The 27,703-nt window shown below is 36.8% G+C and overlaps 1 protein-coding gene across 1 annotated transcript in view; it reads right to left on the reverse strand.

Moving 5' to 3' along the window:
- The window catches only part of NECAB1 (N-terminal EF-hand calcium binding protein 1), a 45,315-nt gene that overhangs the window by 2,349 nt on the left and 15,263 nt on the right, over nt 1–27,703 (reverse strand). Inside the window, exons 4-12 of the mRNA XM_088148697.1 lie at nt 22,122–22,147; nt 20,959–21,056; nt 8,369–8,505; nt 7,474–7,586; nt 6,372–6,448; nt 4,756–4,809; nt 3,373–3,485; nt 1,570–1,644; nt 807–898 (exon numbers count right to left, since the gene is read on the reverse strand). Coding sequence (XP_088004823.1) covers nt 807–898; nt 1,570–1,644; nt 3,373–3,485; nt 4,756–4,809; nt 6,372–6,448; nt 7,474–7,586; nt 8,369–8,505; nt 20,959–21,056; nt 22,122–22,147 — 785 coding nt within the window. The remainder of the gene's footprint in view (nt 1–806; nt 899–1,569; nt 1,645–3,372; nt 3,486–4,755; nt 4,810–6,371; nt 6,449–7,473; nt 7,587–8,368; nt 8,506–20,958; nt 21,057–22,121; nt 22,148–27,703) is intronic.

The raw sequence follows: 27,703 nt of genomic DNA on the forward strand, positions 1-27,703 counted from the left end.
GACTTTGGTCATCAGTTTTCTTACCACAGAGACACTAGATATTTTCAATCCACTTACATTAAGAAAGAACAGGAACAAAAAAAGGTGTGCTAGACCAGATCAAAGACCTATTGAGCCCAAAAGTTGTTCTCAAATAGCTAAAGAGATACATATTGGAAGGCCCAAAGCAGGACATAATTGTAATAACACCTTCCCACTTTGGATCCCCAGCAATTGCTGTTGAAAATCATGCTGATACTGGAGGTAACTGCAGCCATCAAGACTAATAGGCATTGGTACTTTTAAAGTTTTAGTGGTGACTATCATTACATATTGTGGTGATGATTTTCATTGTTTTACACAATATTTGGGCAGACTGGCCCAAAGTCACCCAGTTGGCTTTGTGCCTATGTGAGGCTAGGGCTCACAGTCTTCTGATTTCTAGACTGGTGCCTTAAACCATTACACCAAGCTGGCTCTCCTACACACTTAATAGCATTACTTTAAAAATACCTTTCTCCTGTCAGCTTAGAACAAACGTATTAACCCCTTCCAACATTAAGATATTTCCTTTTAAATTTGCTATTTGCAAAAAACAACAAGGGAATTGACAGGGTAGAAATACAGCTGTTAACCTAATGCCATTCTGTGCATAGTTAGAAGCAAGTCTATGAGTGTTCAATGAGATTTATATTCTAATAAAATTCGCTAAATGGATATTTATCTGCTACTGTTTCTAAGAGTAGAAGTAAATGATGATTGGAAAGATGGAAGAACACAAGGAAATAGATAACTTATAAAGTAAAAACAAAAAACACCACCATTACCAGGAACAAGCATAGTTGTAATGCGTTCTGGAGCTTCCAGGCAATCTACATTACTTCTTTGGAATGACTTGCTATAATTCATCTGGAGATGGCTGTAGAAATAAATATTTATTTTCTTACACAAAGTCATACTTAGAAACCTTTTTGGTTTCAATCTGTAGCATTAAAATGCACCACTAAATTAATCAGGAATAATAAAAATAGCCCAATCCAAACCTAGAGGTCCCAATTCATATATGAATTCTTCAAAAGTGCACAGCCTCACAACCAGACAGAACTCACACAGAGATATGACTTGTGATTAAGGTGCCTCAATGGGGGAAGGTGTAGTTGTGATTTGTGTTATCACAGAGCTTCTTTCTCTGATCTAAAAATAAGATAGAGCCACCATGGGCTTCTGAGGCATTTGTTCTGTAGCCACACTTTTATGCCAGAAAAGAATTCTCACATATTAAAAATATTGCCATATTTTATTTGAGTATTTTCTGAGCTTTGATGCATCAGTGTTTTCATCTTCAACTCTATTAGAATCAGCTGCATGCTTTTATCTCATTCTTTTACATTACTTCCTGCTTGACAAATGCCTGTGGCCAAGAAAACCTTCATATTTTAAGGATCAGTACTGCTGGAATAGGAAGTTGGTATTTATCAGAAAGGTAACTGATTACACCAATTAATGTAGAGAACTGACACACAATATACAGCTTATGTTGCCTAAGCCCGATTATGCTGATGTATAATAGTGTTTTAGAAGTCTACTTACCTGTTCCAGGCATTGTGCTCCCAAAATTCATACACAATGAAACAGGATTTGCTTGAAAATTTCTGAATGGAAACACTAGAAAATAAGCACATAATTTAGTTGGATAAAAAACAACCCATGTGAATACTTCATTTATTTAAAAGCATTTCTGTAGTATTTTTCACCTTAGGGTTGGTACAGGCATAATGAGAATGTCTAGTTTCTGTAATGCTAAACTAAGAAAGGTCATTTTTTATTACCTTGAGATTGATATTTTAAATAAACCATCATTCCCAGCACTGGAACATCATATAAAACTGACTGAAAGCCAAAATGCACGTGCGATAAATGGTATTCAGAGGGATGTTGAGCCTAGGGCTGAGCAGAGTATATTTTAGCACAAAACTGTGATTTCCTAGCCATAGCATAGTGGTCATTTGAACTGTGTATAACTTAATAGAAATTTGACATTCACTGTTAGACTTTTCAGTAAGGAAATACATGAATATATGCATAATTATTTTTACTGAAACTTTTAAAAAGTGAAATACTGTTAGTTGTTTGGAGGAAGAGCCATTGAATCCAAACTCCCCAAATCTGATGGATTTCATAATCTGACACCTAGAAACTACACAAGAAGTATCTCTTGGAGCACACAATTCCTTATTCAATTGGCAAGACTTGTAGGAAAGCCTACTTTCTTGGGCATTTGACCCTCAACTGAATGAAATGGAAATTTTCAGTCCTGGGGTCAAACTCATTTTCAGCTACATAATTACAACAAAATGTCAAATTTGAGAAGTACCAGCAGATGGCATCATCTACACGGGAAATAATAAAACATCAGATCAAAATGGAAATGTATCTTAGTTTTCTATATTACTGATGTTAATTATTTTCTCATATGGATAGCAGTTTCCAGTAAAATTGTTGTAATTCTACTCCACTTACATTCTTTTGTTCACTGTACCTTCAAGAATTTCAGTAGATGTTACTTTGGCATAATGGACAACATTTACTAGTACGACTAGCTAAATGTAATGCAAAGTGTGTTTTTTTTTAATATTGATTTTTGTTTATATAGCTCTGAACTAGTTTTGTCAACCAGTTTGCTTTGTCAGCAGTAATATGCAACATTCAAACAGAAATTGGAATTCAACTTTTGGGAAAAATGTAATCCTATGCATCCAAATAAGTTTGACTGGTCAGCCATAGTCTGTTAGCTTTCTTGGAGTCAGAGAGCACAAGTGACAGCCTGCTGTAATGTATAATCTCTACTTTTTAATAGACAAAAGTTTTGCAGTTAAAAACATAAATATTTTACACTTTGAATGATTTGCACTGTAATATAAGTAAACTAAAATAAAGTACCGAGAGATCCCATAGAGGCTTTTGGCAACAGGAAAGCACTCATTCACTTGTTCTTGGTTAATACTTGCACATTCAAAATCTAATCCCTGTTTACTCAAAAGTAAATTCTGTTCCTTGAGATTTACTTCATAAAATGTATGTTAAGGATTGAGGCCTTGTATGTGGCTCATCTTCTGAGAAATAAGGCTGCTCTATTCAGCCAGATTTATTCCCAGGAAAATAAAGATGGCCTCTTCTGTCCTATTAATGGCTGGTTTCCTAGGTTACTATGGCCCGAGTTCTGTACAATTATAATCCAAGAGAACAATATAATGGAGGGACAAAGTTTGCTGAATCAGTCAGACTAGGATGTTTTATAAATGCCCTTTATTAGTGATTTCCAGTGCCTCTCAAAGTGCAATCTCCTATAATGACCTGCACTCCCCCATCCTTTGAGAATAATGTCATACTCACTGCAGACATCCATCCTGAGAAGAGGCCATATCTATGTACTGCTTTAGAGCAAAGCGGAATGGCTCTAGTTCTTCTGTGATCACTGACATCTGACGTTGAACAATCATTATTTGCTGACAAAACAGTAGTACAATCTGATTAATTTACATTGACTGAACTGCCATCAAATTACCTTTTGTCATTTTTAATGCTTATTCTATACCCCTTCCCTCTGGTTTTCTGGTTCTTCCTTGCAACCCCAGCCACATTATTTTGGGTCCACTGAATATGCCTCAGTTAGTTGTTATGGCCTTTTTTTCCCTAAAATTTTTTTTGTATTTTTATCGATTCTGGGTTTCCCTTCCATATGCTAACTTGCTTTATGAATTCAACATGTAAAAATATTTCTAAAGCTTAATTGTAGTACAGTGGTACCTCGGGATACGAATGCCTCTACTAACAAACTTTTCGGGTTACGACCAGCTCCGGCCGCAAAAATTTATCTTGATGTGCGAACTCCGCCTCGGGGTACGGCCATTTTTCCGCCCCTGACACGTGGTCCGCGTCCATTTTCCCGCCACGCGGTGCGGTGCCTGGCCGTTTTCCTGCTGCGCGGCGCAGCACCCGGCCGTTCTCCTGCCGTGCCGCGTCCGGCCGTTCTCCCGTCGCGCCCGGCCGTTCTCCCGCCGCGCCGCGCCCGGCCTTTTTCCCGTCGTGCCGCGCAGCGCCCGGCCGTTCTCCCGCCCCTGATGCGTGGTCCGCAGACGCCAGAATGGATTAACGGTAATTACATTGAACCTTATGGGAAAATTTGCTTCGGGGTGCGACCAAATTCGGAGGGCGGAACGGATTAACCGGATTTACATTGAACCCTATGGGGAAATTTGCGTCGGGTTACACCCAACTCGGGATACACCCAGAGTCATGGAACGGATTAAGTTCATATCCCGAGGTACCACTGTATATGTTTGTCCAGGCTTTTAAGTAGTTTATTAAGCTAGTATGCACACAATAAAACAACAATAGGTTAATTAGCCGCGCATAAGATAGGATTAAGCCTTTCATTGATTTAAAAATGGATCAGTCTAAGAATGACTAAACCTGAATCCAGTTCCAATGGTCAAATAATAACTAAAGCAAAAAAGTAAAGTTTTAAATGTTTGACTGCAACAAGAGTATGGCAGAATTTAACCTTGAAAAGTAACTTGTGTGACTCTTGGATCATGTTTCTAGAAAGCCTTTATTAAAAATAAGTTCCAAGAAGATTGTGGATTCATTTCTAAATCAGTGAGCACAGGTTGGCAGCCTTAGCAACTCCCAGGACACATTCAGAACTCTTTTCCTTCTGCTTTTCCATTCATATGGATTCCGTGGGGGGTGGCGGGGGGGGGGGACATGACTTACAGATTTAGTATTTCCTTCTGATACCTCTTCTTCTAGTGGCTCAAGCTTTAGATCCTTGTCAACCGATAAAGGGGAAATACAAACAAAAGTGTGTATCTAATTAATGCTTTAACAAACAGTCTTCAACTTAATAAAAAAAGAATCCCCAATACCATGATGACCAATTTTGGTAGAAAAGAACATGCAAAAATGGTGTGGAATTTAAGGGTATTGAAAAGGTGATTTCCTGTAATTATGGAAACAGACTAGCATTGTCCTTTGGATGCAATAGCTTGTGTGTGGGGGTTGGTAATGGAAACACATCTCTGGAGATTGCTAGGATAGTTACAAATATTTCTACCATCAGGTCATTTTTGAAAAGGGGAAAAACCCAAGAATATTCCAAGTGAACACCCTAACCCTAACCCTAACCCGAACATCATATCCTGCCAAGTAGAGCCCTCTTCTGATTTATGGCTGACCATAAAAGCCAATGTACCTCTTTTTTATCAGGATTAAAAACTCTTTTTGTCTGGGATTGGTTGAAGACAGTCCATGTGACTGAAACATTAGGAACTATGGCTGTTGCAATGACAAAGCTTATCAGCAGATAGCAGATGAAACATGGGCAAATCGTGATACATGAATAATTTCAGGTGGTTAAATCTGCAGTGAAATAGGATTTGCAATGGGTGGTAGATTAGAAGATAATCTACTTGTAAAATATCATTCTTTTAAATACAGAGATTAAAAATAAATACATCCTGGTTGGTTAAGATACATCCTTTTTCTAAAAAGCAATACATTGTGCTTCCTGGAACTTCTTTTATACAGGTTGCTTATTGATTAACAAACCTTTCCTCTACCTAGCCTATGATGAAAGGCAATAAAGATATTATGAGAGCAAGAACATGCCTTAATTTGCCCTGTGAAGTCACTCTGTGCTTTTTGTAATACACAAATTTTTGTTGCATACCTGCTCGACTGCAAATAAAGAACAGGCATATTTGTGACTTTCTTTGCTGATAACAGTTGCAGCTTTTCTTGCATTTATTTATTTTTTATTTAAAATTCCCTTCCCTCCTATTTTTTAAGTCACAACCCCTGCTCCGATCCATACCATTTTCAAAGTGGATCTTTCTTTTGTCAGCTTCTCTCACCACACAAAATTTGGTTCCATTCTATTCTGTTGTTGGAAAGTTGCCCTGCTGATAAATGGATGGACAGAGTCCTTAATCCAGTGTTGTCCAAACTTGGCCACTTTAAGATGAGTGGACTTCATGGCTGGCTGGGGAATTCTGGGAGTTGAAGTCCACTCATCTTAAAGTGGCCAAGTTTGGACAACACTGCCTTAACCTCTTAAATGCTGGTGGATGTAGAGGACATGCCTGCCCTATACTGTACCTTTTTTTTTTGGTTTAGTGAAGACATACAAAACAGTGGGATGGAAGGGGTGTATAAAGAGTACAGATCTCATCAGTTTGTCCTGTTTCTAGAACAAAGTAAACTTCAGAGACTCTTAAACAAACAGACGAAAAAGAAACCCGAAATGCTGAATGAATCATATTTCTTACAGAAGCTTCCTATAGCAAAGGGGCATGGAGAAATGCTGTGAGTAATGAAGTCATCGTGCACACCTTCTGTTCTAGCTTATCAATCAGCTTCTGAAGTCTGTTTATCTGGGTCATCCATTGGTTGTCGTCCTTCTGCAAACCTTTGGAAAACATACGTAACAGAGTTGAAAGCATGATTGAAGACTGTACTTGCTTAATAAGGGAAACTTTTATGATATCTATATATCGTTTCTTGGAGAGGGAAGGGAGTTTTTGTTTCACTTAGCAAGTGGTACAAGTAAAGTATAAATCCTATGTTGTTTCTGTCTTGATTTAAATCTTTCTATTGCTGCTATTGATAATTCTTTTGCAAATGTAGGAAATCCCATGGATGGCCTGCACTGCATCTGATTTGGCACCAGAGAGTAAATATTAGTAAAGATAATTATGCCTTCAAGTTTAGCTCAAGCCCTCTGTGAATTTTTCTTGGCAGCCATTTCTTGGTTTACTGCTGTTTTCTTCTGTTGTTGTTTTTTTTTTTTACTCTCCTGTCTTGCCAATAGTCTTGGAATTTATTACACACACACACACACACACACACACACACCACTTTCTATTTAAAACACCTCACAGCAATTTACAATTCCAAAGCAGCCAGTCTAGGTGCTGTCATCTGCTGAAGTGAATATTGGTGGGAAGGGAGAAAATTCCTTCAGAAAGTCAGACTTTTATCAGTCTGCCAGTTGTTCAGAAGGATGGAAATATCCTTCTCTACATCCAGCAATGGTAAACACACCATGAAGTTGGAAACAGAGAAAGAGCCTTTTCATCACAGTGGGTTTATCAGGGCGAATGTTTGTTACACAAGTGGCCACTTCAGATTATTTTGCACACAAGACATTTGAGGCATGTTACTGAAAGTATTAAAATGCATAATCTAAAAAGATTAAAATTCAGACGTTCAAATATTTTAAACCCTGTGAGAGCCATAGTTGGTTGTAGATGCTTGGCAGATATAAAGCCAGTACACAAATGATGTAAATATAAAACATGATCAAAATATAAGAAATGATCAATTTTATACATTTTCTGTTTAAATGAAATTTATTTCTTCATTAATTTTATATGACTTCTTATTGGCATGAGTTTTAAAGAATGAATAAACAATGGTAAATGTTAATATTACCTGGGTTAAAAAGAGGACTAACTGGAGAAAAACTGTTATTTCTCTGGCGCCTTCGACCTGAACGTCTTCCTGGGTGTTGTATTTTGAGCACCTCTGGCTTCTTTGGGATTTGCCTTTAGAAAAAAATTACATAAAGCAGTTCAATGCTTAAATTTATCTCTATTTTGAATCTGTTTGCAGCCCTTTACATAGACAAACTCTGTTAAACTTTCCTATTATTAAGGTTTTTTGCCTGCCACAAAATTGGCCCTAAATACACTGGCTATCAAAATAAAAACCGGCAAGTTAGAAACAAAACCAGCAATAATAATACAGGCATAGATAACATTTATTCTATTTCTATACTGAGTCAACATAATGACATAAAAAGTCACAGACCCTGATATATTTCTTTATTATATTTCTTTATTTTTATCCAATCTTTCACTTAGGAAGTCAAGACATACATAGGACTCCCTCCTCTTATATTTCTCTAGTCTCTAGTGAGAACTAGAATCACAAAGGATCATTTTGGGAGTGACACTTTGCTTTGATTAAACTGTGGACCAGGCAATGGGATAGAAAGCTCCAAAGTAGTTCCTTTTTAGTTCAAAGGCAATGGTGGCAAAAAAAAAAAAAAAAAACAGCTCATCAAGACAAGAGCTGCCTTGAAATCATCACTACCTGTAAATGGATTCATTGGGAAAGAAGAGTCTTGAAACAGAAGGTACAGTTAAGTTAGGGAACAATTAATGTTCCCCAAAATCTTTTGTGCAGCTTTTATTTAATAGAAGTTGGAATAGGAAAATGTCATTCTCTAAAATAATTGAGCAAGTCATTATTCCACAGCAGCTTCATTCCTAGAACAATTTCTACCACGCTGCCATTATGACACAATAGTAAGAATCTTCCTTACTTCTCTTGTTGGGTTTGTTCCTCTGTGGTTTCCATGGCACATTCCAGGGAATTATGGAGAGACTGTAGTTGATTCAGGGTTTCTTTTAACAAAAAGCGAGTCACAAACTGTTCCAACTTAGAAGCCACTTGATAGTTCTACACAAATGGGGAAAAATGCTAGTAAAAAGAAAAAGCTTAACATTTCTCAGCTACAAGTGCTTTCTCCTAAATAACAGTTCCATACAGTCATTGTTCTAAAGTCAGATTTGGTGTGCTACTATTGTGATTCCAAAGAAATATATATTGTCTTACAGGTAGCAACTAGCCAAATTTTGATGATCTCAAAATATCTAAGCAGGGTAGGACCTTTAGTATTGGTTGGGAGACTACTAAAACTACTAAAGTTGTAGGCTACACTGGAAAATTAAAAAAAAAAATCCCATAAGGCAGCAGTGGTAAACCACATCTGCATTATTTCCAAGAAAATTATATGTATGTGTCCACATGATTACCAGGAGTCAACTTTGACTTCTGGAAATACAATTGGTCCTGGGTGGTTGAAAGAGGGTTAAATCATCATCATGTTAAATCATAATATGGATAGCTTGGTTTTGGCTTAGTGTGTTGTCCAAATCCATGCATTGTAGACTATAAACCATGATTTAGGATATTGTCCATCCCACATGCTTGGGGTTTGTTCACCAAATTGTGGTAAACAACAATCTATGAATCCAGGCATTGTGACTCATTCAACTATGATTAAAACAAGCCATGGTTTAGTGTAAGTATAAACTGATTTCCTGGTCTGGGTTGCCTTGTAATCTTGTATTCAGGGGATTTACTTTACTTTAAGGCTATTGCAAGATAATTTTTTTATTTATTTATACTTTCAGGCTTTTGAATCCATTCTCAATCAAGTAACTTGGCATACTTAGTAACCACAAGCAAATTTGCAAAAAATGTTAAGGGCAAATTAACATTAGGACATGCTTATATTCTAAAGGCTTTTAGAAGTCTAAAATGACCGAATGGCCAATTTAAAAATCAGTAAAATACAGATTTGTAATTGCTAAACCTAAAATGTAAAAAAAAAAAAAAGCTACATCTCATTTAAAACTGAAATAACATTCAGGAACATTAATCAAAAGGTTTACAAGTATAAAACCTCACCTGAATTCCCACTGAATGATTCTTTCAGACATTCATCTGTTCCCTTAACTGCAGTTGGAAGATGCCTTGCCACCCATTGTTTAAGGTCATCTCATGGCTCAGCCTTCCCCTCTCCTCCCACCCACCCAAATGATAAGTGAGGCTGCCTGGTTTTGGAGTTTTCTGATCTGGTAAGAAAGCGGGGTTTGCCATCTTCTCCAATGTAAGACTTGCTACCTATATCATGTGAAGCACTGCAGCTGTGACCTTGGTGAGGATGTAGCAGGGGTTGGGATCTGCCCAGATCCTACTGGCCACTTTTAGGAGGTCACATGCTGCTGCCCCCCCCCCCCGAGCAACTTACTTATCAGTCACGGCATTTTTGTTTTCTAAGTCAGTGGGCAAACACATATAGAAACAAATGCCCTAGTAGGGAGGCCATTTTGTGGGCCAGGACAGTGCAGGCCTTCACCACTCCACCCTTGAGCTGCTGATAATCTGTACCATCCTGTACAGCAACCTGCCTGTCAGCCCTACCCACCACACAGATCATCTGCAGGTGCGGTAGGTGGTACGGGTGGTGGGGTGGGACATTCCAGTAAAGCCGGAGTGGAAAGTTCCCACTCACTTTGCAGATGAAGGCACTCTACCCATTTATCAAAACTTGCCTCCTCACCCAGCTCCAGCCTATACTAAGGAGAATGATTGATGGATGTCTCTCTCACCAGCTGGAACTCCATTAATAGCTACACCCTAACTTGCCCCATTATGAACTATTAAGACAGTACCACTTGCCAAGTCACAATAGGGATTGGCTATGGGGATAGAGCAAATTATGCTGGCATACTCAGAGATTGGAGGAAAATTTGTTAAACCAGTGGTCTGAACCTTATCCTTTATGACTTCAAATGGTTTTTATATCTGCTTGTTTCAGTATATGATGTGTATTTAGTTATGATACATTGCAATGAAATAATGCAATTCAGTGAGTAGGGATCAAAGATAAACTGTCTTGAGTTTCACCAGGGAAGCAAGGAAGAGTATAAATGGAATCAACAGAATAGCAATTCAGTTGTCTCGATTTAGACATTCCCCTACCATAGGCATCTTTGTTATTAGAGATTTATCACTCATATTATATTGATTTTTTTTTAACTAGGCCAGAGGCATTTCTTATTTCTCTTCTTCTGTTTGTGGTGGAAGATCAAACAGTTATTGAAAGCCCAGTTGTTACTCGTCTTAGAAATTGTCCATATTAATGTGGAGCAGAAAGAATTATATTCTTCACAAACATTTATTTAGCATTCATGAACATTAACCAAGCCTATAATGTCACCAATCACAGTAGCTGTTACTTCTAACATTAATTGGGAAGAAAAATCCTGAGAAAATAAATTATCTGTCATTCCCTGCTTTTAAGCTGATATCAACTCTGCATGAAAACATTTGTGACAGATTTTTGAAAGTGTCAGAACTCATTTGTTCAAGTAAGGCTAATTTCTGTCTTCCTCTACATTATTTGACAAGGCTGTCTCTAATTAAATTGAGGATGGTGTTCCTGGAAAACATAATTTAATTGCTGGTGGTTTTCATTCTCTAGACATGAGGCTAGAGCCATCAGGGAGAATGTTGCCAGAAATGGGCAGTGAAACTCAAAATTTTCAGCAGATTCCTACAACTATTTGAACTAATTATACCTGAATAACTATATTCTTTTGCAGTAAATGAAGACAGACAAATATATTATTCGGAGATCTGCCTTTCCTATAAAAAGTTCAATAATATAAAAGGTGTTCCTTACTTAGGAATGATCAGTGGATATTCAAAGTCTGCCAACATTACAGATGTGTCTCCTGGACCAAGAATTTTGAAGTAGATATTTTGGGGATTGCTGTACAAATAGTTGTTTTTAATCATGCTGATTCAATTAAAAAGAAATTGCTTTCATTTTCTTCTTCAAAGGAGACCAAAATTTTCTAAAATTCTCATGGATAGATGGATGAGACTCTTGTATTTATAATTAGTTACTAAATAACCAAGAGTGTATGTGAATGTTCTGTACTCTCACCTCTTCATTAACTGGCAGCCTTTCTGCCTTCCCATACTTCAATTAAATTCCAAAAAAAGTTATCCTAAGGAATATCTATTTGGGGTGGATGGGTTCAGAATAGAATACATAAGCAAATAGGGAGAGTGAAAAGATAGTTGTAAAGGGAGAAAAATCTAAAAACTGGTATCCTCCACCTCTTCTTTAGAGTACAGTAAGTTCAAAAACACTATCAATTCTAAGAAAAGTTGGAATGCCTGCAAACGAGGGAAAAACAAAAGTTTCACAGGAGAAACCACCCAAGAAAATTGAATGACAGACTACAATATAACAATATTGGTTAGTTTAATATTCACAGATACTTTAGATTTCTATCCCATCCTACCCTGAAGTTAAAGATAGTTTGCCATTTAAAAACAAGAAAAAAATATATATACTTTCTGTCAGTCTTTTGAAGGAATTGTCCAGAAAAATGCTTTGTGACTCAGGAAAGAGACAAGTGTAATAAAGTTACAATAAAGGACCTGGTTAATTGTCAGAAGAGGCAATAGATTTTTTAAAAGTTTCTAAATTATGGATTTATGGCTCATTCCCTTTCTTCCTAACCATGTTTGAGAATAAATTTTTACATTATAACAAGAACTTCAAAAGATTTTAAGGATTATGTCATGAATTTGCAGGTCCAATCAGCATAAATGCATCTCTTACTGTGATAAATGGTCATCTGTGGATTAATAGTTTGTGAAAACTGTAACTCTCTCCTGTTTTTAGAAGATACGACACATCAGAATTTGAGAGAACAGCCAGCTAGAAGACATTTTTGTAGTCCAGAGAGGACTATAGCTTCTCAGTAGAACATATTGTTGAATACAGAAGTTTCCTCGTTCAATATCTGGAATCTCCAAGGAAGGGCAAAGTTTTGGTCTGATTCCATGAACAGAAGATCATCATCAGCTTTCATTTTACACTCTGGGGCTCCTGCAACATCAAAATGAGCATTGGCAGTTTAACCCTAGTCTTATATTCAGCCTGTAACTCAGGAGAATATTCCAAAGAGAGCTGAGAGACTGAAAAAAAGAAGTTACTATGCTATTGTTTTTTTTTAAGTGCCTAGGAGAAGTATGCGTAAGTGCATTGCTTTGATGTTGAGGCAGTTTTAATCATTTGGGTAAATGCAGAGGTAGAAAAAGATTACTGTTATTGACAGGCAAGGTGGGAAGAGTTTATTATATTTCTTTTTATATTAAAAACCTGCAACTGTAACTTTTAATAATCCATATTGGTGGACTTCTAATAAAGTAGGTTTATTAGAATTCTGAGAGCCTTATCTGTTGATACAAGGTTTCGTTTTATTTATATGGCTTTATTTGGGTCTATGGCTATAAAATATGGCCAACAAGAGTGAACCTCAGAAGTTCTTCTTGTTTTCCCATATAGGGAAAGACACAAGAGGAAACGTTCATAGCTCTATATTGCTTTCCTCCCAGCCCTGTTCCTGGGTGGTTTTTTTTTTTTGTTTTTTTTTTACGAGTCTTGCAACTCTGGCCTTCAGGATCCATTACACTTAGAAATACATTAAATCTAAGCTCTGTGCTGCCAGCAGGGTTCCATTATTTCATGCAGGTGAGAAAAATAATTAGATTTTATGTTCTCAGACAGCTATCACAGTACTTGTTAAAGGAATGCAAGAATTTCTGTTTATTAGGGGTTTTTTTTGTTTTTGCTTTTATTTTTTTACTAATGCTGGATTTCTTTTTAAACAGACAACAGAAAAGGCCTCTTGAAGTTGTTCTCTTGCTGTTAATGCAGACTTGTATCGGGCTACCATATCTAGGCTGCAAAAATCTGAATGGCCATTTGATGGCAGCAAAGAAATATTTTTTGCTGTCATCTAGCAGTCCTCTTGATCTTTGCAGCTCAAATATGGTAGCGCTATCTGTAAGTTGTCGATGTTGTTTGAGGAAAACAGTGGTTCATTTGTAAACATATATTCAGCATGTTTCTCAGGTTTAGCTCCTAGCATCTCCAGTTCAGTATGATCCAAGAAGTGTGATTGTGAAAGTCCTCTGACAGAAGCCTATGGGAACCACTGCTTGTCAGTATTTACAGTACTTTCCTATGTGTCAGTTCTTACCTGCACATGAGATTACCTCATGCGTTCAAGTGAAAGGGCCATGTAGCACAACAATAATGGTCAGGCTTAAGATACAGAATAGTTGCCTTCCGGGTGAAGTTCAGTGGTGAACTAGATATCCCTGAAGCAGCGGGGACAGTACTGTGGTGGAGATCGGTGGCCAGATGGCAAATTCTGGTTGGCAGAGTCTCTCCGGATAAGGAGGGACCATGAAATTGCCCATCTGGACACCGGACAGCTGCTCCTCGTCAGGAGACTGCAAGAATTGTGGTTTTTGTGGTCAACTTGTAAGTCGAGCAGCTGCGAGTCGAGGGATTTCAATCCTGCTCACAACTGCAATGCAGCCTGTAATGGACATAAGGTTCGCAAAAACCTCACTTTCTTTTTTTTAAAATATTTTTATTAACATTTATATATATAAAAATTAATACTAAACTAAAAAACCTACAAACAAAAAGAAAAAAGAGAAAGAAAAAAGAGAAAGAAATATAAAAGATGACTTCCCCCTCCCCCCAAGTATATGCATTAACAGTAATTTAACACCTTCTCTATTTTATTACTAAAACAAAAAAACCCTAAACAATAACTGAATTATGAAAAATATTCAACAATAATCTAATCAGCAAAAGCATTAAGACTGCCAGTAATAATAAACTATATATTTTAAGCTTAAACAAATAGGTTTATTGTGCATTTTAGCTTCTAAGTTTTTTCTAAGAAATGAAACCTAAAAGATCGCTCCCCTTAAGCATATAAAAGACCAATAATAATCACAAATGTATTTTAAGCTAAACCAAATAAATCACTTTTACAGGTATAAATCATCGTCTTACAGTCCTGGTCAGGAAAAGAAAATTCAGTATTAAAAATCCAAGATCAAAACATGGACAATTTAACCCTGATCTGATAAATCCACTTTGAATTCCTTTCTCTTCTTTTTGAAAAGCTCAGTCTTCAGTCTCTTCTCCAAATAAAACCCCAAATAACAATCTCTTATCATTCTCTTCCTATCTATTTTCAGAAAAGGTTTCAGAGATTAGGTATTTCCCTTCTGTAAGTCCAAAATAGGATAATTCTCAAAGTCACTATTCTGGTCCATTACAGCTTCTTTCTCCATATCATTCTCATAATCAAGCAACTTTGAATCTATCTTCAAATCCACAGCATCTTTTTCCATATCTTCCATGTCTCTCTTATAATTTGGCATTTCTTTAAAGTCCATTTTAGAATCCTTATTCAAGTCATCTCCACTGCTACTTTATCCAGTAAAATCTTTTCTTCTTCTAAAACCTCTGTTAGTCCCAATTTTAAAAATAGTTCCTGGACAGACTGATTCCAAACAGCTAAAAATTCTTCTTTGAAAGAAGGATACTCCTCCATTGTGTTAAAACAGATATATTTCTTTAGTTTCCGTTCCCTCTGACCTTGAAAGCTCAGTCTTATCTGGTGTTTACTTTCAGAAGCAACTATTTCCCAGGACAGATTTTCTTGCAATTAAATCCAAATTCACTTACTGTATTTTCTTAAACTTTTAAATCAATCCTTAAAAAACCTGTTTCAAATCCACCTAGCCTCTTAACTGTCCCCAATCAACATTCTTAATTCCCTTTCGCCATTTCCAAATGTTAAAATATTTCTTTTTGATCTTTAAACTTACTTTGGTCTTCTTTCTCCCAGGATAATAGGAAATTCTCCTGGTGTACAGCAACTTCTCTTTCAGGAGGTTTTTAATTGCCAAATAAATCACAAATAGGCAGTTTACGGTGTTGATTAAAAGAAGAAGTAAAGCAAATCTAGTGTCCTTTTGAAGGCTCCACACCATAGCTTGGGCTCAATGTTTTTTCCCTCGACTCCCAGAGTGCTCCACATGCTAGAGATTGCTAGATTGCAATCTCTTCACAGGGAATTTCTGTAAGGAGTACCTATGGGTGATCCTGTCAATCTCCTTTATCTGGAGATAATTCTGAAGAGCTGAACCAATGCCAGCTCCCCTAATTGCAGTGGGCGTCGCCTCCACAAACAATGGAACCATGTTCAGTCAGCCATTTCTTCCTCAGAAGCCAAAAGCCTCACTTTCTTAACCACTATTGAATACAATCAATTTAAAGTTAAAGAGAGATCTTCCGATTGGGAGGATAAGGAAATGCCACTTGGTAAGTCAGCCGTCTTTCTGGATCAAAGAAAGTGAAAAAAACAATCTTTTAAAGGATTTTAAATTGTTAGCAAAAAGCTTAACAAGGATTTGATGTAAGAAAGTTTAAACGGATAAGGGGACAATAATTTTGAAAGATTAATTTTTGGTGAAAATGCTTTTGAAAATATTGGAACTAAATAGACAAACAGACTGGACTTTCATGGGAATATTGTTTGTTTAATATTAAAGAATGCAGACAATTGGTGGATTTTACAAAACAAAGAAGATAAAGGTAATATGAAACAGACTGCAACTATGGAGTGTCAGATGAGACTAAGTATTAAGGATATAGAAAGGCAAAACAGAAAAGAAAGGGGAAGCCTGCTTTTTACTTTTTCCCTTGTAATTCACACTCTTTCACTTCTGGATTACAACATTAGAATGGCAATCACCAGGAAAACGGCACAAATGGGAGAATGGAGGAGAGGGTCATTAGAGCAACTTACAGAATGGGGGATCACCCCAGAAATGTTGCAAAAAATGTTTGAGGAATTGGGTAAGAAGATACTGAATCAGTTAATGCTAACTTGGCAGCTTTTGAAAAGAGAATGGAAGAAAGACTTGTAAAGATGGAAGAGGAAATGAAAGAAGATTGAAGAATCTATAGGACAAGTAACTGGAGATGTAAAAGAAATTAATGATAAAGTTCATTCATCTCCCATGAAGCGGGCCTGATCATGTATCTTTTTTTTGCTGCTCTTGCACTTTGAAACATCTTGCATTCCAAAGTACAGAACTTAGTAGCCTTTAGAAAGCTATCAAGTCCTAATTGTTCTGCAGAGCATTTGGAGGCTGATGAATGGGATGCCTGAAGATAGTTAATTAGATTAATTGCTTCTTGGTATACCTCTGTTTTGGTTATTGTAAACTGCCTTGAATTGACAATGTGGGCAGTCTATACATCAGTCTAATAATAATATAGAGTTGTTGGGAGTTGGGTGGCATACACATTTAAAAAATCACTATTGCTATTATTCAAATAATAAATACCAAGTATCCTGGTTTCTGCTGTTGGTTATTCAGGCTGCAACAAACTTGTTATAAATAGCCTCTCTCAACAACATGGTTATAAAACAGATATTTTAGAAATTGCCCTAATTGTAAGAAAGTTAAGTAGCATTGCAAAAGCTCTTTAAAATGGCCGTTTAATGTGACATACAACTACAGTTCTCTTTCTTTCATTGTTGCCTAATGGATAGGAATACTGCTGATGAGAATTGGAATTGATCTCTCAATATTGCAGCAAGTTTTTTCAAACCGTTGCTCCTATCTGAGGATGAAAAGGCTCTGTTGCAGGTAGTGAAATGTCTTATGTCAACACTGTTCATCACTCCATTAATCTTTGTCTAAAATGGCACCCTCCCTATGAATTGGATATATTTGGGGGACAGCACATTCGGGAAGTTTGCTATGGACTACACATGCAAAACACAGTGATTCCTGGTGGATTCCTAATATATGAGGATGACATTCTTGGCTTTTTATTTTTCCTGCGTTTATTATCACAAACAGCCCGTACAGCAAACAGAATTGAAGTTCGCAGTGTAAGATCTTTGCCAGACAGAAAAAGCAGCTTTGTGTGGTTGGCAGGTTCATAATGGATAATAGATAAAATAACCAAAACAAACAAGAGGGAGAGAAATAATGAGATGCTGCAATTCTTTTGAAGGATGAAGCATTCCATTTTTAACACATTGTTCTGGTACATCAAACAAGAAGAGGACTGAATCAATCTTCTCATTTCTTCTTTCATCAGGCAAGTTTTAAGCTAACAGAATTGCAGGAAAAAATATGTCTCAGATCAATTGTTAATCTAACCACAGTTCTATTTTGCAACATAAGTGACTCATAGCAATTCCCCTCCAGGACAGAAGTAATGAGATTTATATGCTACCCTTCTTCCCATCACCTTTCTTTCTTCAGACACTCCATTACACATACAAGGACTTCCATGGGCCTTTCTCTCCCTTGCCTTGCATGCTCTGCTTCAGTAAAACAACAGCAAAGCATTTGTCAAACCTGATTTTGCCAGGTATCTTTAGCTATCTGATCCCATTCTTTGAAAGTAGAAACACAACATTTTTCCCACAAAGAATGACAAGATAAAAACAAATGTTGGATGTGCCAAGGAGATGAGACTGAAAAGTCTGTGGATCTTTCATTTGGAGGTTCTTGTGAGGAGGAACATCTGGAGAAAGTAGAGTAACAACCTGTCTTGGTGAGAGTTTTAGCCATCCATAAATTGCTAGTATAAGTCACAGGGAAATTTGAGGCAAATTTGGAATGTTCTATTCAAACAAAACCTTTGAAGAGATTTGAAGAAAAGCAGAAGGATTTTGAAAACAGTAATAAAACAAAACAAAAAATCCTAATGAGTGTTTTGCATGTCCAGGAAGGCATTCTCTGTGATGTTGGCATACCCAGCTTGCTCTGCCGTACTTCTGAACCACTGACTTAGTTCATATATCATGCCAAACAATAATTGGTGTAAAAGCACTGGGAAGTAACCTGTGATCACATTGGTCTAGCCTGTCAACTGCAGGCCAGGCAGACTGCAAATGTTCTGACTGTACCTTTTCTCTCATATGTGGGGGTTCTACATGTAAGCAAAAGGCAGTTTTGCCTCAACCTTTCTTCCCCCACAAAGAGAAGGTTTCTGTTGTTATGGGAGACTGTAGGTGGAACTCCAGGTGAAAAGGAGGAAGAGAGTATGTTTGGGAAGGAGGGCAGGAGCACTATCCCAATATCTTCCAGCTTCTGATTAAAGTGGAATTTTCAGGTAAAAAAGAATGTCCAAATAATTGAATCAAAAGGGGAATCTGATTCAAGGATAGCTTATTCTCTAGAGCAGTATCTTTCAAACTTGGCAACTTTAAGATAGGTGGACTTCAACTCCCAGAATTCCCCAACCAGTATGCTGGCTGAGGAATTCTGAGAGTTGGTCCACCCATCTTAAAGTTGCCAAGTTTGATAAACACTGCTCTAGACAAATAAGAAAAAGGGTTAAGTTTAACCATTGTGTTCTTTTTGTACTAGTTAAGCAGTATTGTCTTTTAAATGTTTTGCTTTTAAAATTTAAGAAAATTATGCATTTAATCAGCAGTCTTAATTATTTAAATGAGGCTAGACTCCAGAAATATCTTTTACTCTGTAAGATCAGTTGATGGGTAGAGAGGTGTGTGGTTACTCTGCCAGTTAGAGGCAAGATATTGTATGCCTCGAAGCAAAGTGCCCCTTTGAAGTTTCTCTTGGCTTGATCCATATGTTTGAGGAAACTTAGGGAGAATTTTTGTGGGGAGAGATTATAAGGGTTTTTTTGGAGAAGTTGACAAAGAGATGCTTAGCTACACTCCTAGTTTGATACTGAATTTGCGTATCTCACTGAACCATAATTGGCTTAAACATAGTTGGCTGAGTAAGTCACAGTTGCTAGATTCACACAAAGCACTAGCCAAAATTGCTACCTCAATTATCTCTTAGCCCAGTGTGTCTAGTAGCCTAGGTGTTACCAGTGACCCACGGCAGGGTAATGCAGGTTCAGCTCCTTCAATATCCACTCATGTTTCTCATGGCTCCTTGGAGTTTTAAATTAGGTTGGCTCATTTCTGACCTCTTTTTGTACTGAAAAGTTACCTGTTAAATAATTAACAACCCATTTTCTTAATCTGATCAACTGTTCTCATACAAATTACTTAGTAACTTGACATCTTGAAGGAATAGCGTGATCTAATGTACTCTAATAAATAAATAAAATATATATTTCTGTTTGAAATACTGAGATTGATCCACTTCAGACTCGTTTTTTCCCTCTCTGCTCCTACTTTACTCAGTTACTGTGGATACTAAAAATGAATGTTTCGTTCCATGGCTTAATTCAGCCCTTTTCAAGTAAATATGTCAGTCGAGAGACATACTGACTGGGGCTATACTCCAAAATCTCTAGATGCCTGGTTGGATAAGATTGCTTTAGAGACTTCAGTTTCCCCACTAAGAGGATTGACATTCTTTGCTGATCTAACTGTGCACAGCACAGCACAGCATGATCTTTCTTTCAAGGCACAGATGTGAATTAATGAGTTGAGCCTCTGAGAGAGTGTCTGGAAAGTGCTTCTTCTTCCTGGTCCTGCAAGAAGGTGTGATTACAAGGGCAAAGGAAACAAATGTTACATTCTAAACAAAGATTGTCCACCCCAATCTAGCTCATTACAGACATATTAACAGTGGTTCTCAGAATGTTACTTCAGCTTTATTTTGGGTATACTTGAGACTGAGCCTGGGACATATTTCATGAAAAGCATGTATTCTTCCACTAAAATACAGAAACAAGTGCAATGTTTGAATATCTTCCTAGAGTTGCAGTTCACAAAACATAATATTTCACTTTATTTCATAAACAGTAACTTCTAAGTTAGGACAGGAAGGCCTGGCGCAATATGGTTCATGGGGTCACGAAGAGTCGGACACGACTTAACAACTAAACAACAACAACAACAAAAACTTCTAAGTTCCTTCCCCACCCCACTTCAGATGAAATCTGAGAATCCAGGCCCTTCCAATATTATTGGACTACATTTTGTTCTTCTGTGATAATTTGATATACTAGCTGGGGCTAGGATCATATACAGAGGAGGTCATGTGGATAAATTACCCATATGCCATCTGTGCTGAGTGCCCCACTCAAATTAAGGTTTAGTATTTGAAGTGATAAAAAATGTCATTTCATTCCATTCAAGGCAATAAAACTTACCACTTTACATATTAATCCCAACATTATTTAGTATTTTGAGTATCCATGGACCACTGGCTACAATTAAGAAAAAACAGTGGAGAAAAAAAAATATAGGATGTAGTGTGGAGGAGGGGTATGTGTGTCAATTTAACTTTCTATGCCCAGGCCCCAGAAATATCTTAAACCGGCTTGGAAGAAGTGATGGGAACTGGGACTGAACCACGCAAGGGTGGCCACTTGTTTCCTATCTAAGCAAATGTGACAATTATTTTCTCACAAAACAAATCCCTATATATTTAAGCAATACAAGCCACCATTATATCACACAGTTGGAAAAATAACATAAGGAACCCTACTTTTTTTGTAGCATCCATTGCCTTCAGTATGGCTACATTGAGATCTTCCAAAGCAGATAAGACACTTTCATAATCTCCCAAGTGTTGGGAAAAATATTCTAAAATAAATAGAAATACACATTCAAAAAGTGGAAAGATCCAAGAATCAAAATGGTAAGAGAGAGAGAGAGAAACAGACAAGCATAGGAAGCTGGGTCTCCCAAACCCTATAGGATAGCAGTTTATTAAGACTTTAATACTGGGTAAAAGTAATATATAGATTTATTTCAGCAGTAGCAACTGAAAGAAGAAGAAAGAAAGGAAACTAGAACAAGCAAAAAGAATGTCAAAATGTAGTTTATGAAGGCTATATAGAGATATCTTACATATAAGCTACACTTGCATCTTTGCTTCTTCACAGAGAACAGAAGAGGCTCTAGTAGGTTATTTAGCTCAAGCACCTGCTCTCAGAGTATGTTCAATATTCCTCTGCCTCGGCCTGAAGACATCAGGTTAGACAATGCCTCCTACCTAGCTGTACACCAGGCCAAATATCTCTAATTTACTTAGGATGTGGCTCCCTTCTGCTGCCTCTCTGAAGGTAATCAAAGTTGTGGAGGATTTCCATTAGGGAAATGATGTAGAAGCAAGAATTAAACACCCTCTACCTCCAGAGTCATGATTCTAATTAAATTGTTTATAGTTCAGCATAAAAGCATGAGCTTTGATGACAATGATAGATTCCCCAAGTCAAAGCCCATCTGATCTTTAAGCTAGCACAAAATGAAAACATAAAGGGTGAATGTGTCATTTCTTGCCTTATGGCAAAAATAAAAAAATAAAAATAATTGCCAGTTAAATGAGATAATCAAAGGAAATTGTCTACTGAGGATCCATGAATATCCTTGTCTTTTCAAAAAGTGAAAACCTTGCTTCCCCAAAAAAAGGGGTACCACCATTATTATAAGACAAGTCCCTCAGATCTGCCCAGCTCTACAGAGCTCTATCCATATGAAGATAGCAGGAGGAGGTACATAAGAGTTGTCTGACTCTTATAACAACTAGCAGTGTTGGCTCTAGGCTAAGGGAGAAGTTCTGTCTCTTCTCTCAGTGGCCTCTCCTCTCTCTCCTCCTGGAAGTGATGAATTTGATTCTCTCATTTAATTAAAAAAAGAATCACTTACCAAATAGTTCTTCAGTTTCCAAGTTGCTGCAAGGAAAAATATATGAAAATATAGAAAATGCATTGCTATTTCGTGCATTCTGTTATTGACTACATTTAATTAGGTTTGTAAACCAACTAATAATTTAAGTGTGAGTTTGTAGGTTATTGTCAACAGTGCGTGACCAATTTTTAATTTCCACTATGTTGGTTTGCAGAGATTAAAGTCTACATAAAATTTATTTCTTTATTCCAAACTGAATATGCAGATCAGATTGCAGCTCAGACAAATTTTCCAAGCTTTTCAAACTTGAATAGCAAGTTTGAAATGTGCTTTACCATTAGAATGCAAAATGGAACAGTTGAAAATGGCATAGCAAGATAATAACAGGCAACTTTCTCAAATAAAAGCTACATCTATAGATTCAGTTTGCTGCCTTGCATAAAGGAGTACTTCAAAGACTTCATTTTCTCTACAGAGAGAGAAGTATTACATCAATTTATTTCATTTTCTAACTGATGCTTATAACAGCTTCAGGAATGACAAATGAGCCTCTGGCGACCTATGAAGAATACAGAATGCTCAAGAACATACAATAGAGTTAGGTAGTATTGTGTGTTTGTAAGTTGGACTCCAGCTTTTATTGGGCTCTGTGCATATAGTTCAGTCCATCTCGCCCATATCCCATGAGTATGAGGGGAAAAAATGGGCACGAGATGGAAGTTCTCAGGAGCTGCTGAATATACATGGCAGTAAATACCAAGAAAAATAAACAGTAATAACATTCTGTCCTTTCAAGGAACCACAAATCGACTGTTGAGGTGACCCACCCCGCCCCCATGGTAGGGCCATCCATAAGAAGCTGAAGCAACCAATAGTCATAGTTTGTCCCTTATGAATTTGATATAGCAGAAGATGGTAGATATGGCGAAGCCAGACTCCTGCTATTTTCCTAAAAAGAAAAGTTGTTTTTAAAGTGCATAGGAATGGAGGGCGGAGCTGGCGTCGCAGCGATACGGCGGGGGATCCTGGGCTCCCAGGATCGCAGCCGATATCTCCTTCCCCGGACGGTCCCGATGGACCTAAGCCGTCCCGTAGAGATGGCGATCGCAAAGGGCGCGTCCCGTGGATCTCAGGGATACCGCAAGTCCCAGATTGATCCCGGGAGAAGCTCTTGAAGCCGGCGGAGGAGAGCCAGCCAAAATGGCTGCGAAAGCCGGGACAGCTCCAAAGGAAGAAGGAAGAGAGGGGTGTCAACTGGGTGAGATGGACTTTTACTATTCAACTATTCTTAGAGAACACCTTAAGTAACTTAAAGAGATTTTTAAAAGTGAAGAAAAGTGGATTAAGCGGCGAGATTGAGCCTTATAAAAAAAGGGGGGAAATTTTTTTTTTCTTTTCAACTTTCCCTTTTTAGTGGAATTGGCAAGATGTTTTTCTCTTAAAAAAATATATTTTTAACTGGATTGGCTTTTTCTTTTTAATACTTAATAACTCTTTATCCTAAGCCTTTTTTTTTTACTAAGATTTCTTTATTGTTGTAAGAAATTTATACTTTTTGATTTTGAAATGGGGAAAGTGGAGTTAAGAGAAAGTAAATGAAAGAAAGTTGCACTGCCATCTAGAGGCTCAACATAGTGCTCTTTTTCTTCTATTGTGACGCATGCTCAAGGTCCCTGTGCTTTCTAAAAAGATAGTGGGATGTGCATGTTTATACAGGTGCCATCCGTAACTATAAACAAGAAAGTGGAGTTGAAAGCGATTTTGAAAATATCAAGATGGAAAGTTTGAGCTAGTCACAAGAGCCCTGATTAGTGGCAGTAGCTCTTCTTTCTGCTAGAAGCTCTGCTTTGCTCTCCATTCCCCCCTCAGTTGGATTTTTTTTAAAGAGACTTAGTCTTTTCCCTCCTCTTCTTTTTTTTTTTTCTCCTCTTGCTTTTTTTTTTTCTTATTTTTGGCAAGAATAAAGATAAAGAATCCTTTGACTCAATGAAGGTTTATCAAGATAATAAACTATACGAGAAACACAATGCAGAAAAAGATCTTTAAACTATTGAGGATGACTATAAAAAACTGGAAGAAGAGCTGCAGAAATTCCCGCAAAAAAAAAGAAAAAAAGATATTAAAGCTAAAATGGACTTAATTAAACATAAAACGGGATCAATGGAAAAGGAAGAAATAGTACAAGAAATCAGAAACATTAAACAGAATTATTGTGAGGCCTATAAACTGAGAATTAAAAGGGTTAATTAACTGATAAATGAAGAGGGACAGACTTGTTCTTGGCACTGAGGGTGAGAAAAAGATTATACAAGATTATAATGGAAAATCGTACTAAGAGAATGCACAAAAAGAAGTAAAACAATATTGAAAGAAACTACTTCAGATGTTTAAAGAAAAAACGAGGGGAATACAACAATGATGGAACTGACAGAAGCTTCAAAAAGCAGAATGTTTGAAAGGACATTTATTATTGCTTTCTTTTATTCAATAATATAGAAAAAGGAATAAACAGCTAGATATTTTGGGATATTGAATGAAAAGGGTGAACTCAAAATTATGCAAGCGCTGGAATAAAGTATAAATCCGAGATATATAGTTAAAAATTGTATTTGATTGTAAATGTTTCAAGAGATTAGACTAAAATTTATGCATGGTTGAATATAGTAACATATAGATTTTAAACTAGAGACATTTTTGTTGAAACATGTAGTGAAGAATCTGGTTAGAACTGTAACCCGGTTAGAACTGTAACTGATATTGTAACTGATACTGGTTAGAACTGTAACTTTTAAGAATTGGAAAAATTAAAAAGTACTTATGCAGGAGGAAGTTATTGAAAATTATGGAATGTGCAGAGATGAGTTAAATTGAGATTTGAAATTAGAGTAAGAAGATAAGTAATTTTATATGACACTGAGAAAATATAGTAATGTAATGGATTAGGAAATTTTATAATAGAAATTTGATATTAATTATTATATATATACACATATAATCGATAGATGAAAATGTATTACTAATCCTATTGAAAGTTAAAATTTCTTGTAGTAAATGATTCTATAGATTAGCTATGAATGATTAATAATTGTTAATTGATAAGTATACAAGTATATTTTGAATAGATGATATGAGAATTTAAGATTATGAAAGGGGCACCAACGAGTTGGTAACTGGTTGACACACGGTATAAAATGGAAGATGCTTTTTTTATGCCTTTTTATGTTTTTGTTTGTTCATGTATGTTTTGTGTTTGTTGTAAAAATAAAAAAATATTAAAAAAAAAATAAAGTGCATAGGAATGAAAGAACCTATGGACTTTTGGGTGAGGAATGGTGAGCTAGCACATCTCCAAATGAGCGGAGATGACTTTGCGGCCACAACTGAAGGATCAGCAAGTAGACTGGTCCCACGGAACCTCTCTGGATAAGGAAAAGACAGGAGATCATCCACTTGTCCTCCAGACAGCTGCTCCTGATGAGACGAAGGGAAGCCATCATGCTCTCAACCACAGGGGACCCTTTTTAAGGAGACTGGGTTTGCTAACCTCACTTTCTAATCACTTTTGGAAATTACCTATTTAACTACCTTAAGGTTAATAGAAATCTTAAAAATGGCAAATTTGCAAAGCCACCTGGTGAGTTTACCTTCATTATAGAACAAAAGAAAAAACAACTGTAAGCTTAAGAATTTAAAGAATTTGAAATAAACGCAAAAGCTAAATAAGATTTTAACTCAAGAAAGCTATAAACAAATTAAGGGACCAGATGAATTTGGAATATTAGGACTTTTGCTGTAAGATTTTGGAAATAATGATGTAAATAAACAGAGCCTTTGTGTAAGCTAAATTGTTTAGTCTACTTTAAGTCATAACAGAAATATGAGACTTTATGGTTTCAGTAATTGGACACTAGAGGGTGCCAAAGATTCCAGGCCGGCATAAAAGGGAAAAGAAAATAAAATAAAAAAAGGGGCGGGGGGCAGGCTTGCCTTTTGTCTTTGGTCAGCATTGAGACAAAATGACAAAAAATGGTATGACAGTTGAAATACTGCAGGAGATATTTGAAAAATGGGGACAGAAACTAGCAGCTACAATGTCAGCAATGTTCTTTGCTTGTATGGATAGACTATGTCCAGAATACATTTAAAAGGAAATGACAGATCTGAAAGATAATACTTTCTCTTTCTACCAGATCTACAGGATAAAGAGCTGAAACAAGCCTTATCTGATGTAGAAAAACTAGAATATAAAGAAATTGTTGAAATAGTGGAAAATGAAAAAAATTATGGATTAGAAGACATAGATGACAGTTAAAATGGAAATACAAATGATAAGGCAAGAGAATGACCTGGACAGTGACTCCTTACTGCATTTACAAAAGAGGTTTGTTAAAGCTTCAAAGAAGCCTCTGAGATGGGAAAAAGAAAATCTGAAGAGATCAAATCCTATGACATCTTAATGAAATAATGATTAAGATTCCTAGAAGCAAAAGGAAGGAGTACAAAGTTGGTTTGTTTGACCAAGGTTAAAATAAGACATGCTTCTATAAAATTCTGGGAACCTTTTATGGACTTTTGCAGACACCAGGACTGAAATGTTGATTTATGGATTTGTATATGGATAAGGGATGGATTATGGGAAGAGGAGATATTTGCATGCAACCTTATAAGGGGTGAAGAATTACTAAGTTTGTTTGTACTTGTTGCGATGAAGATCGGAAGTCACTTCTTTAAATATTTCTTTTCTTCTTTTTTCCTTTTTCATCCTTTTTCTTCCTTTCTCTTTTTTCTTTTTTTCTTGCATTTTCTATTCTTTCTTTTCATTTAAGTTTAGTTTATATTGCCATTATCTTTAAAAAAAAAACTTTCAATAAAAATTATTAAAAAAAAAAAGGAATGAAAGAACCTAGGCACGTTTGCAGAAAGAAAGTTGGACCAAAAAGAAGCAAATTCAGCAAGCAACTTCCCCCTCAGCTGATTGATTGATTTAAAGAATTTATATGGCTGCTTGTGTCATTCTTCTTACTTTGGACAGCTAACAAGACATTAAAAACCAAAATAAAAACCAGAACAACAAAAATTGAATTATAAGAGGAACAAAACCATGAAAATAATATACAGTGGTACCTCGGGTTATGAACGCCTCTACTAACGAACATTTCGGGTTACGACCAGCTTCGGCAGGAAAAATTTACCTCGGGTTACAAACTCGCCTCGACTTACAAACCGGATCCGCGGCCATTTTCCCTGCTGGCACGTGGTCGCGGCTTCCTGTGGGCGAGGTCACGGTAGCAAGGAGACGTTCGGTGAGGCTTGTGGTGTGTTTTGTGGTGTTTTGCGAAGGTTTTGGTATGCGTGTTAGCATGGCTCCAAAGAAAATGCAGAGCAGGCTTGGCAGGAGTAAGGCTCTGAAGAGAAAATTGCCTCAGGTTGCGACCAAATTCGGGCGGGGGGTGGAACGGATTAACCGGATTTACATTGAACCCTATGGGGAAATTTGCCTCAGGTTGCGACCAAATTCGGAGGGCGGAACGGATTAACTGGATTTACATTGAACCTTATGGGAAACTTTACCTCGACTTGAGACCAACTCGAGTTGCAAC

This window comes from Python bivittatus, unplaced genomic scaffold (assembly GCF_059951505.1).
Source record: "Python bivittatus isolate LINGU-HERP-01145 unplaced genomic scaffold, Pbiv_v1 ctg000590_np1212, whole genome shotgun sequence".
Lineage (NCBI taxonomy): Eukaryota > Metazoa > Chordata > Lepidosauria > Squamata > Pythonidae > Python > Python bivittatus.